Here is a 12,679-nt window from a genome sequence, read left to right as displayed (position 1 = left end):
GAAGATCAAGATATAATCTGAACATCCATAAATTAAACGACAATTTTATACACAAGGAAAATAGTTTGTTTAGAAGTGTTTTTTCAGAAAGCTCCTAAAAGAAACATAATAGAAGTGGTCGACATTGAACTGTTTCTATTGTTTTACTACTTAGATGTGGTTGTTCACCACTTCTAACGATTATTTTTAGCGACGTTTTATAATAATCACTTCTGAAACTACTTTTATAGCTTCAACTTTTCGATTTCTCTAAAAAACACTTTTATTAAAAAAAATTGCGACGATTTTGTTAACCATTGCTATAAACTTTTTTTATTGTTTTAACTTTTAAGATTGGTCTGAAAATCAATCTTATTAAATTATTTTAGTAACGGTTTTTAATAGGGAAAGTTGGTGAAAAATCCCCAATCATAATATATCTTTGGGTTCACTCCCTGCCCACAAAATTGTGGTATTATGTCATACAAAATGTGGCATACTTCATGTGGAAATGTGGTACACTTCATGTGGAAATGTGGTACTAAAAAAGTACCTAGGGACTGAACACAAAAAAAAAAACGGCGGCTGGGGACTGAAGGTCAATTTCCCGTTTTTAATAACCTCTGCGATAAAGTACTATTACTTTGACGCCTAGGAGTGGCTGACTTTTAGTTATATTTGTGTAAAAAATTGCTATATGTTGTGAAAAAGTAAAAATTTATGGTAAAAAGTAAAAATCTCAAACTCTCAAAATTTACCAAACTACACACTTTATAATATTTTTCTCTCTACTCAATTGTGATTTTCTTCACAAATGAGAGATCTATTTATAGAGTTTCATTACACATAATCCAAAAATAAAATACATCATTACCTACATCATCACACACAAATTTCTAACTTTACAACTCTTATTTTCAACATTCAAATATTCAACTATTACTTTTCCATATTAAAATATATTATTTCAACACTCCCCCTTGTGATGATGATCATGATACGATGATGTCTTCATTACGTGTTTTGTACTGCCTCGTTAAAAACCTTACTAGGAAAAACCCATTGGGATAAAAACCATAGTAAGGGAAAAAGAGTGCAGTCACGTGAACTCCCCCTCATGTTGACACGAACAACTCTTCACAAATTTCGTAGATTGCGCATCCCAATATTATATATGTGCTTTCTGAATATTGACGTAGGTAGTGCCTTTGTGAAGAGATCTGATGAGTTTTCACTTGATTGAATGTGACGAACATCAATACATTTATTCTTCTCAAGCTCCTTGGTGAATGCGAAGAACTTAGGAGGAATATGTTTAGTTCTGTCGCTTTTTATGTATCCTTCTTTCATTTGAGCAACACATGCAGCATTATCTTCATATAGTATCACAGGCTTCTCATCAAATGATAATCCGCATGAAATTTGGATATGTTGGGTCATTGATTTTAACCACACACATTCACGACTTGCTTCATGTAGTGCAATAATCTCGGCATGATTTGATGAAGTTGTTACGAGCGTTTGTTTCTGTGAACGCCAAGATATTGCAGTGCCTCCACGAGTAAATACATATCCAGTTTGGGAACGTGCCTTGTGTGGATCAGATAAGTATCCAGCATCGGCATAACCAATTATACTTGGATTAGCATCTTTTGAATACAAAAGTCCCAAGTCTGTCGTTCCTCGTAGATAACGGAATATATGTTTAATTCCGTTCCAGTGTCTCTTTGTTGGATATGAGCTAAATCTTGCCAACAGATTCACGGCAAAAGATATATCAGGCCTTGTACAATTTGTAAGGTACATAAGGGCACCGATGGCACTTAGATATGGTACTTCTGGACCAAGAATATCTTCATCATCTTCACATGGACGGAATGGATCCTTTTCTATGTTTAATGATCTAACAACCATTGGAGTACTTAAAGGATTTGCTTTATCCATATTAAAACGTTTAAGGATCTTTTCTGTATAATTTGTCTGGTGAACAAACATTCCACATTCTTTTTGTTCAATTTGTAAACCCAGACAATACTTGGTTTTTCCAAGATCCTTCATTTCAAATTCTTCCTTCAAGTATGACACAACTTCTTGAATTTCCTTATTCGTTCCAATGATGTTTAAATCATCAACATATACAGCAATAATTACGCATCCGGATGTTGTTTTCTTAATGAAAACACAAGGGCATATTGAATTATTTACATATCCCTTTTTCATCAAGTGATCACTTAGTCGATTATACCACATTCGACCTGATTGCTTTAACCCATATAATGATCTTTGTAATTTCACAGAATAACATTCCCTGGGTTTTGAACTTTGTGCTTCAGGCATCTTAAATCCTTCAGGGATTTTCATATATATATTACTATCAAGTGATCCATATAAGTAAGCTGTAACAACATCCATAAGACGCATTTCTAAATTTTCAGATACCGCCAAGCTAATCAAATACCGAAACGTAATTGCATCCATCACAGGAGAATACGTTTCTTCATAATCAATTCCAGGCCTTTGAGAAAAACCCTGTGCAACAAGTCGAGCTTTATATCTTACTATTTCATTTTTCTCATTTCGCTTTCGAATAAAAACCCATTTGTATCCAACAGGTTTTACACCTTCAGGTGTAAGGACTATAGGTCCAAAAACATTACGTTTATTTAGCGAATCCAATTCAACCTGGATGGCTTCTTTCCATTTTATCCAGTCCTGCCGATTTTTACATTCACCAAAAGATTTTGGTTCATGATCTTCATTATCATTTATGATGTCGATTGCCACATTATAAGAAAATATATCATCAATTTCATCTATATCTTTTCGGTTCCATATTTTTCCAGTATTAATGTAATTGATAGAGATTTCATGATTCTCGTCAGTTTGTGGTTCTGACAGAACATTTTCATCATCATGTGTTTCTTCAGGAACAACATTCTCTATTTTGTGATCATCATGTTTCTCTATGAATTTTCTTTTTCGAGGATTTTTATCCTTGGAACCGACTGGCCTTCCACGCTTCAGGCGTTTAATGACATCATGAGTATCTTCCATTTGTTTCTTTGGAATTTCAATTCGAGCAGGGGCATTTGCAGCATGTATATGATTTAGTTACCCCTTTTGTGTCTGCAAATGCATCTGGTATTTGATTTGCTATTCTTTGCAAGTGTACAATTTGTTGTACATCTTTTTCACATTGTTTTGTTCTTGGATCCAGATGTAACAATGATGATACATACCATGTAATTTCTTTTTCGGTATGTTTTTGTTCTCCCCCTAACATTGGGAAGATTTCCTCATTAAAATGACAATCAGCAAAACGTGCTGTGAACACATCTCCTGTCTGAGGTTCAAGATATCGAATGATTGATGGACTATCATAACCGATATAAATTCCAACCTTTCTTTGAGGTCCCATTTTCTTTCGTTGTGGTGGTGCAATAGGCACATACACCATACATCCAAAAATTCTCAGATGAGAAATGTCTGGTTCTTTACCAAATGCAAGCTGCAATGGGGAGTATTTATGATATGCACTTGGTCTGATGCGAATTAATGAAGCAGCGTGTAAAATTGCATGTCCCCATATAGAAATAGGGAGCTTTGTTTTCATAATCATTGGTCTAGCAATCATTTGCAGACGTTTAATCAATGATTCAGCCAATCCATTCTGTGTATGTACATGAGCAACAGGATGCTCAACAATGATTCCCATAGACATACAATAATCATTGAAAGTCTGGGAAGTAAATTCACCAGCATTATCAAGTCTAATTTTCTTGATTGTATAATCGGGAAATTGATTCCTCAATTTTATTATTTGAGCAAGTAATCTTGCAAATGCAACATTTCGAGTTGACAATAAACATACATGTGACCATCTGCTGGAGGCATCAATCAATACCATAAAGTATCTGAATGGTCCACATGGTGGATGGATTGGTCCACAAATATCACCCTGAATACGTTCAAGAAACATTGGTGATTCAGTTTGGATTTTGACTGGTGATGGTCTTATAATAAGTTTTCCAAGAGAACATGCTTTACATTGAAACTTATTATTCTGAAAGATCTTCTGGTCTTTCAGTGGATGACCATGTGTATTTTCTATAATTCTTCGCATCATTGTTGAACCAGGATGTCCCAATCGATCATGCCAATTGGTTAATATCGAGGAATTATCAACTACCATGTTTGATTCAATGGGACTTATATGTGTATAATGCAATCCAGTAGGGAGCATTGATAGTTTTTCAATCACATATTTCTTTCCTGATTTATATGTGATAAGACACATATATTTCTCATTCCCTTCATTCATTGTTTGAGTATCATACCCATGGGAATATATATCATTAAAACTCAACAAATTTCTTTTCGATTGTGGTGAATATAAAGCATCATTGATCAAAAATTTTGTACCATTAGGTAACAAAAATTGTGCTTTACCACATCCTTTAATCAAGTCTACAGGACCTGATATTGTGTTCACCGTTGTTTTTGTTGGTTTTAGTTCCAAGAAATATCTTTTATCTCGGAGGATAGTGTGCGTTGTACCACTATCGGGTATGCAAACTTCAGCTTTGCTCATAGCATTTTCCATATTTGAACTTCAAAAAAATATGCAATGAAATAAAATTACTGACAATACATATATAAATATAACACATATCATAATTGTACAATAAAACATTATTATATGAATACATGAAAAACAAATTATTGTACATTTATATTCTACCACTATATTGTTCATTTTCAGAAAAATCATTGAGAAAATCTGCAGCATCAAAATTGTTCATTTCTATCCCACCAACATGTTGATCATTTCCAGAGAAATCATTCATAAAATCACCAGCATCAAGATGAGTTGAATCACTCAAACGGTCACTGCGTTCAGTGAAGTTGGTCTCCTTTTCTTTCCCCTTTAATGATTCTTTATAAAGTTTACAAAGGTGCTCAGGGGCTCGACAAACTTTGGACCAATGTCCTGGAGTACCACATCTGTAACAAGAACTTTCATATCTTTTTGAGTGATTCTCATTAACACTTGTATTCTCATGATGTCTTTTCTGTGGATGGTTTGGGACGCTCTTTTGAGATGAGTTATAACTATCTCTATTATTTTCAAAACCACGGCCGCGTCCACGACCACGACCAATTCCACGTCCACGTCCACGTCCACGACCTCGACCTCGACCTCGACCAAAACCTTGTCTTTGAAATTGATTTTGGTTTCCAGGTATAAATTCATTTTTACTTACAGCATTTACTTCTGGAAATGCTGTTGATCCAGTGGGTCGGGACTGATGATTTCTCATTAATAGCTCGTTGTTCTTTTCCGCCACAAGAAGACAGGCGATGAGCTCAGAATATCTCGCAAATCCACGTACTCTATATTGTTGCTGTAGAGTAATATTTGATGCATGAAATGTGGAAAATGTTTTTTCAAGCATCTCAGATTCTGTGACCTCATGTCCACAAAATTTTAATTGCGAGATTATTCTATACATCGCCGAATTGTAATCACTGACTTTTTTAAAATCTTGGAATCTCAGTGTGTTCCATTCATCCCGGGCGGTCGGAAGTATAACTTCCCTTATATGTTCAAATCTTTCTTTTAATCCCTTCCACAAAGCCATGGGATTTTTTTCAGTCAGATATTCACATTTCAATCCATCGTCGAGATGTCGACGCAAAAATATCATGGCTCTTGCCTTTTCTTGTGACGTGCATATGCCATTTTCTTTAATGGTCTCGCTTAGACCCAATGACTCAAGATGCATTTCTACATCTAGAGTCCATGGCATATAATTCTTTCCCGTGATGTCGAGCGCAATAAATTCGAGCTTTGTTAAATTTGACATGGTGGTACTAAAAAAAATTACGATGCATTTTATTAGTTAATAAATATTGCAATACAAAGTAACGGATAAACAACAAGTACAAGTATTTGTAAAAATAAAGAAAACGCACGATGAGGATATTCTCCGATAAATACAAGACTCGTGAGTATGATAACCAAAATAATTAAAAATATCCTTGAGAAAGCCATCTTCTTTTTTCTTCGAAAAATTTGATGATGAATAATTTTTAGAGAAGAAGAGAAAGTTGGAGTGATTGAATGTGTTTGTGAGATGATATTTATAGGGCAAAAACTAGCCGTTTGTTACCGTTTATGACCGTTGGTGTACAAAAAATAAATGTATGTATTTGTATAATTTTATGGTAATAATATGATGTATATAATATTAGACATGTTTAAATAATTATGTATATCATATCATAATATTATAATGAGTGTCATAATTTATTTTGTTTAAAAACCTTATAGGCTTTTATACTTGTCGTATCCCTTACCGGGAGTGTGGGATGTCGTCTTAACATCCTCCCAGGATTTATAACAAGTTTATGAAAAATTTATTTTTATTATTTCTAATAATAACATTATATTGTATATTAAATAAATACACAATAAATAAATAACAGTAAAATAAATATTATTACTTTTTGTTTAAAAACCGTATAGGCTTTTATACTTGTCGTATCCCTTACCGGGAGTGTGGGATGTCGTCTTAACATCCTCCCAGGATTTATAACAAGTTTTATGAAAAATTTATTTTTATTATTTCTAATAATAACATTATATTGTATATTAAATAAATACACAATAAATAAATAACAGTAAAATAAATATTATTACTTTTGTTACCTTTTTCTTCTGTTTGGAGCTTGGAATAGTATGTAGGACTTTTAGAGCTTCGTGCTGATAACGTGTTGTGAAAAAGTAAAAATTTATGGTAAAAAGTAAAAATCTCAAACTCTCAAAATTTACCAAACTACACACTTTATAATATTTTTCTCTCTACTCAATTGTGATTTTCTTCACAAATGAGAGATCTATTTATAGAGTTTCATTACAAATAATCCAAAAATAAAATACATCATTACCTACATCATCACACACAAATTTCTAACTTTACAACTCTTATTTTCAACATTCAAATATTCAACTATTACTTTTCCATATTAAAATATATTATTTCAACACTATAAACTACTTCTATAAATCGGTTATATTATTTCATAATTTAGGAAATTTTTATAATACCACTCCTATTGTGCTATTAATTGAGGAAGAGACTCTCAGAGTAAAATTTTTTAGCAGATTGTCAAGCTATTTCTGCTTTTACTTAAAATACCACGGTAAATTTTATAATTTCTCTTGTTTTAAAGGAGTAAAAATCAACAAATAGTCTTACATATTTATAAAATAATTAATCATGTACATGTATAATCTATTTTATTTTCTTAATATATATCACTACAAAAAAAAAAACGGGATTAGCGACGGTCAAAACCGTCGCTAATCCCTAAGGCGACGGTACTAACGACGGTCAGTCAACCCGTGACCTGATGATGCGTCGCCAAAAAAAAGTCACGGTTAAAAACTCCCGTCGTTATATAGCGACGGTTTTTATGAAGAACACCGTCTCTATATTTGCGACGGTTTTAAGAACCGTCGCAAATATAGCGACGGTGTTTATATAAACACCGTCGCTACTTTAAGCGTCGGTTTTTTAATAAATCGTCGCTATATTAAGCGACGGTCCTAAAAAATCCGTCGCTATATTAATCGGCGGTTTTTTAAAAAAACCGCCGCTTAATTAGCGACAGTGTTTATCGAGAAAATTCGTATACAAAAACTACTGAATAGTTTGGGAACGAAATATCGTACCGAAAAATTTCTGTAAAAAAACTACTAAAAAATTTTCTGTTAAACAAAAACTTTAATACCTAATTTGAGCGAAGACATGTAGTTTTACATAACGGAAGATCGCACCGACGAAGAAATCTACAAAATAAATACGAGAAAATGTTAGTACAAAACAAAAAAATCGAAACTTTGAAAAAATAGATAAAGTTTCGCTACTACCGTGAACAATCGTTAAGAAAATTTTCGCGAACCATCGTATATATAGAATTATAGCGACGGTTTTTGGAACAAACCGTCGCTATATAGCAACGGTTACATTAAAACCGTCGCTATATAGCGACGGTTTTAGAAATACCGTCGCCGATCTAGATCGGCGACGGATTTTGCATAACCTTTGCTGATCTAGATCGGCGACGGGTTTTGTGGTCCCGTTACTAGTATAGCGATGGTTTTTCTTTAATGTCGCTATATAGCGACGACTGTGGCAAAACAGTCGCTTATTAAATTAAGCGACGGTTTTTACACGGTCGCTATATAACGACGTGTTTTAATTACACCGTCGTCTGTTTAATTGAGCGACGGTTTATGAAAATTTGTCGCTATATTAGCGACGGTTTGATACATTAAGACCGTCGCTTTTGTTTTACCCGTTGAATAAAATAGCGGCGGGTGTGTGGAACAGTCGCAATAATAGCGACTGTTTTTTAGAAATCGTGGCTATATAGCGACGGGTTTTATAAAACCGTGGCTATTGTAGCGACGGTAATATAAAACCGTGGCTATAATTTAAAAGGCGACGGTTTATTTAAAAACTGTCGCTATATAGCGACGCTTTTATAAAAACCGTCGCTAAATGAGCGACGGTTTTTATAAAAGCGTCGCTAATCGTTCCGTTTTTTTGTAGTGTATAGTTTTTCAGTAATATTTTTTTATGTAGGGTCGAATGTTTATCGTTTTTGCTGATGATAATCTAGCAGTGTTTAAAAACATAATCACAACTAAAACGTACAATTTTTTGGAGATGAGTGATTTTGATATCAACAGTTTGTCATTTTCCAAATATTTTGCCCGTTGCTTAATGAAATTGTGTAAGGTGTTTGAACCTAAACATTATCGTCAAATTCGATGTCTCTAATTATATAGAATTTTAAATAGAAGTTTCATTTAACTTAATTTTAAACAGAAGTTTCATTCAAAAACTTGTTTGTTGATATTTTAAATGTAAAGATTTTTGTTTTTTAATAAATGATATTTATTTAATTTTTGTTATTGATTGATGAATTGTATTGAGATTTATATTATATTAATTTGTGAAAAAAAATTCATAGAAAGCAAAAAATAATGACAAATTTCTTTAATAAAGTTGTTTCAAATCGTTTTTAAACCGCTACAATCCTAAAGCTTTTAAAGCGTTTTAAACCATTCCTAAATTCCAGACTTCAGAATTGGTTTGATATTGCTTCTATATTCTTAAAGTGCACAAAAGGCGAGTGGTGTTCCAACTTTTACCAGCGGTTTAAAAAACCGCTTCTATAAGCTATAAGTGCATCAACGGGAGAAACAATTTTGTAATTGGTGGTAAAATCTTAATAGAAGTCGAAAATCGCTCTTAAATGTTTTTAAAAAAACCCGCTTCTATACGGATACTTTTTTGCAGTGTATATTACCTTAGTTTAATTTTTTTTTTTTAAAAAAATAAAGTGTTCTTTCCACATACATTTTTAGTTATCTAACACTTGAATTTCTATTTATAAAATTGGATATATATTTTGGAATAGTATGTCTTTGGTGAGACAGTCTCACAGATTTTTATTCGTGAGATAAGTTAACTCTGTCATATTTACAATAAAAATTAATATTTTTGACATAAAAATTAATATTTTTTATGAGTGGTGCAAATAAAATATTCATATCATAAAATTGATATATAAAATCGGTTTTTTTGTGATTTTGGAATATCAATTACTTAAAAGTAGTCAAGCAGACGTGGCATTAATTGGATTTTTGATGTAACAAATGGTCTTCTGAGTTGACTGAGATAATATTTAAATTTGATTACTTAAATTTGAATTTTTAAAAGCTTAGGTACTAAATCATTAAGTTTTAAGTCAACAAGTCGGCGTAGTATATAACTATCTACCTAGCACATATGTTGTCATATTGTTTAATATTTTATCATAAAATTTTATATTTAGATAATTAGTAGTATAGTTAGCTAAAGAAAAATATATAAGATGATAGTAATATTATATCTAGGAGTATGTCTATTGTGAAACGATCTCACGAATCTTTATCGGTGAGGCAGATCAACCCTACCGATGTTGACAATAAAAGTAATATTCTTAGTATAAAAAGTAATGTTTTTTCATAGATGACGTATAAGATATTTATCTCACAAAATACGATCTGTTAGATCGTCTTACACAAGTTTTTGCTTATATATAAATATGTTGTGAATAATATTGTATTGAAGTATATAAAATGATTTAGAAATAAATTATATATACACAAAACAAAAATTAGATCATGTCCCATTATATATATTTTGCTTTTGCCAACAACCATTCGAGATATGAACATTAGTGGGTAGCTGAAATTAAAATGATGGCTTCACATAAAGTGGTCAAAGAATGAGCGCGCACAAATCTCCTCGGGTATAAATCTTAGTATTATTTCATGACTAAACTGTTGCTTGAAGTATGTTCGTGTTAGAAAAATATATCATAAGAAATCTTGTTAGATTGTCTGATGAATCAATTTTGTGAGATAGATATCCGACACGATTCAATTCATTAAAAATTATCGTTTTTTTATGTTTAATGTATTATTTTTCACGATTATTATGGATCAGCTGAACTCGTCTCACGAATAAAAATCTATGAATTCTTATATGTTTCCTATGTGTAAAGGGCATACAAAGAAAAATCTCCCAAGTATTTTAAACATTAATTATTGTAAAGTTTCTTATAATGTATTTTTCAAACCTAACACAAATTATGTCGATATGTGGGAATATCTCCTAATTATAATAATTTAAATATATTTTCATTTGCAATATAACATACTTTTTTGTATATATATTCTACACTGAGAAATTACTTTTGGCTAAAAAAAAATTTAAATCGAGATATTATTGAGTTTCTTACATTTTATATCGTTCTCACAACATTTTGGAGATTTGAAGGTTGACCGTCATTTTTGGCAGGTGTCGGTTGACGGATGTCGATGGAACTTTAGCCGTACGCAACGGACTCGCCCGCCTTTTAAGTTCTTCTTTCCTACGGAAATATATTTTCTGTGCAAAGACGTGTTCCACATCTTCTCCGATTGAGCCTTTGAAGTTTAATCCATTCTTCGGCATTTTTCAGTGGTGATTTTTCGATGTAAGCTTCATTTGCTGACTGCTCTATAAATATTAGTTCTTTATGAATTCATATTTGCGAACATTGCTGTCTCTGAGAATTTTCTTTTCAGAAGTTCTATTTTGGCACTTTTAACTTGTAATAAAAGTTGTTCTTCCTTCCTGTTTTGGCAAAGAATTTTTCTTTCACTTTTTCCGTATTTTATAACAAATCTCAAGGGTATAGACTAAAATAAATCTATGTTTTAGCAGTTTAGGGCTGGAAATTTACAGAGGAGCGCAGGAAGAAAATGGAGAAGATGGGCTCTATTTTATTTCTTTGCTCGATTTTACTATGTACCGTAGCGGTGGTTCATGGGCATAATGGGCCTGCAGGCGTTGGTAAGAGTCCCGAAGAAATGAAAAATTGGTACAAAAAACTGCCTCACTTGAAGCAAAAGGTGACCCAGCTTCGTTTCTACCTTCATGACATTGTTAGCGGCCCAAATCCGACCAATATTCCGATCGCATTAGCCAACTATACGATTCATTCGCCTACATATTTCGGCATGATCGCCACCATAGACGATCTATTAACTTCAGGGTCGAGCCCAGATTCAGAGATAGTTGGCCGAGCTCAGGGCCTTTTCGTGTCGGCCGGGTTGGAGAAGCTTGGCTTCCATATGACATACAATTTTGTGTTTACAAGTGGGAAATACAAAGGCAGCACACTGAGTCTGATCGGCCACAATCCGTTCATGGATAAGTATCGTGAGCTGCCGATTGTTGGTGGCTCCGGTGTTTTCCGACTAGCACGTGGCTCCGCCATGCTGAATACGATCAAGTATAGTAACACTTCGGGTGATGCTATCGTGGAGTATGATGTTGTTGTTTTGCATTATGCATAGGTTCTTGACCAATACCTTTGTTATACTTTTTGTCTTCATTTACCCATATTCCATCATACGCTAGCATAGGCTTAGGAGGTGGGAGTGACAAAATATGTTTCGGGTATTTTTCTATGTAAAAGATTCCATAATAAATAATATTTGATTAAATAATTTAGTGTGCGTCTCCTCCTCAGTTCATTGCCTTGTAAGGACCCGTAATTGCATTTTAGCAAGTATTGTGGGCGTGCCAAGTTAAAGATTATGTTAAACTTTATATTTGATTTGAAAAAATGAAAATCTAGATGCATTAACATTTTGAGATTGTAAGAGCCTTACCTACAAAAGATTTAAAATCGATTTTCGTAATATATGTTAGAATATGCATACATAGCAACCATTGATGAACTATGAGCTCAAGAAGATATCAAAATGTTTATTTATGGAAGAAAAAATATCTCTAGCCCCTTATAAAGAGAGTGCATATTATATATAAATGAGATGATGTGTAACTCTAACTTCTAGTCTAGCTACTTTAACTAACTTGACAGCTATCAAGCAATCTATTTAACACACCCCCTCAAGCTTGTAAGATGTTCAATTTGTCAAGATTGGATAAGAGGTGGTGATGTTGATCTGAACCTAAGGCCTTGGTGAATATGTCTGCCGGCTGCTGTCGAGTATGGATATGAGAGGTGGTAAGTATGTGAGAACGAATGTTTTTACGCATGAAGTGACAGTCTATTTCAATGTGCT

At 33.0% G+C, this 12,679-nt stretch overlaps 1 protein-coding gene across 2 annotated transcripts; it reads left to right on the top strand.

Annotated features, from left to right (window-relative positions):
- Nucleotides 1–10,924: 10,924 nt before the first annotated feature.
- LOC140821358 (dirigent protein 22-like) lies at nucleotides 10,925–12,101 on the top strand. Of its 2 annotated transcripts, none has more exons than XM_073181836.1 (2): nucleotides 10,925–11,079; nucleotides 11,310–12,101. In XM_073181836.1, the coding sequence occupies exon 2, from the start codon at nucleotides 11,348–11,350 to the stop codon at nucleotides 11,942–11,944; it is 597 nt and encodes a 198-aa protein (XP_073037937.1). In that variant the 5' UTR covers nucleotides 10,925–11,079; nucleotides 11,310–11,347; the 3' UTR covers nucleotides 11,945–12,101. The 2 variants fall into 2 exon arrangements, with proteins under 2 accessions (XP_073037937.1, XP_073037938.1); XM_073181837.1 differs by lacking the exon at nucleotides 10,925–11,079 and adding an exon at nucleotides 11,179–11,196.
- Nucleotides 12,102–12,679: the final 578 nt, after the last annotated feature.

Source organism: Primulina eburnea, unplaced genomic scaffold (genome assembly GCF_022965805.1).
Source record: "Primulina eburnea isolate SZY01 unplaced genomic scaffold, ASM2296580v1 ctg543, whole genome shotgun sequence".
NCBI classification, from domain to species: domain Eukaryota; kingdom Viridiplantae; phylum Streptophyta; class Magnoliopsida; order Lamiales; family Gesneriaceae; genus Primulina; species Primulina eburnea.
Note: the sequence above shows the minus strand (reverse complement) of the source record. Positions and strands in the feature narration are given on the sequence as shown.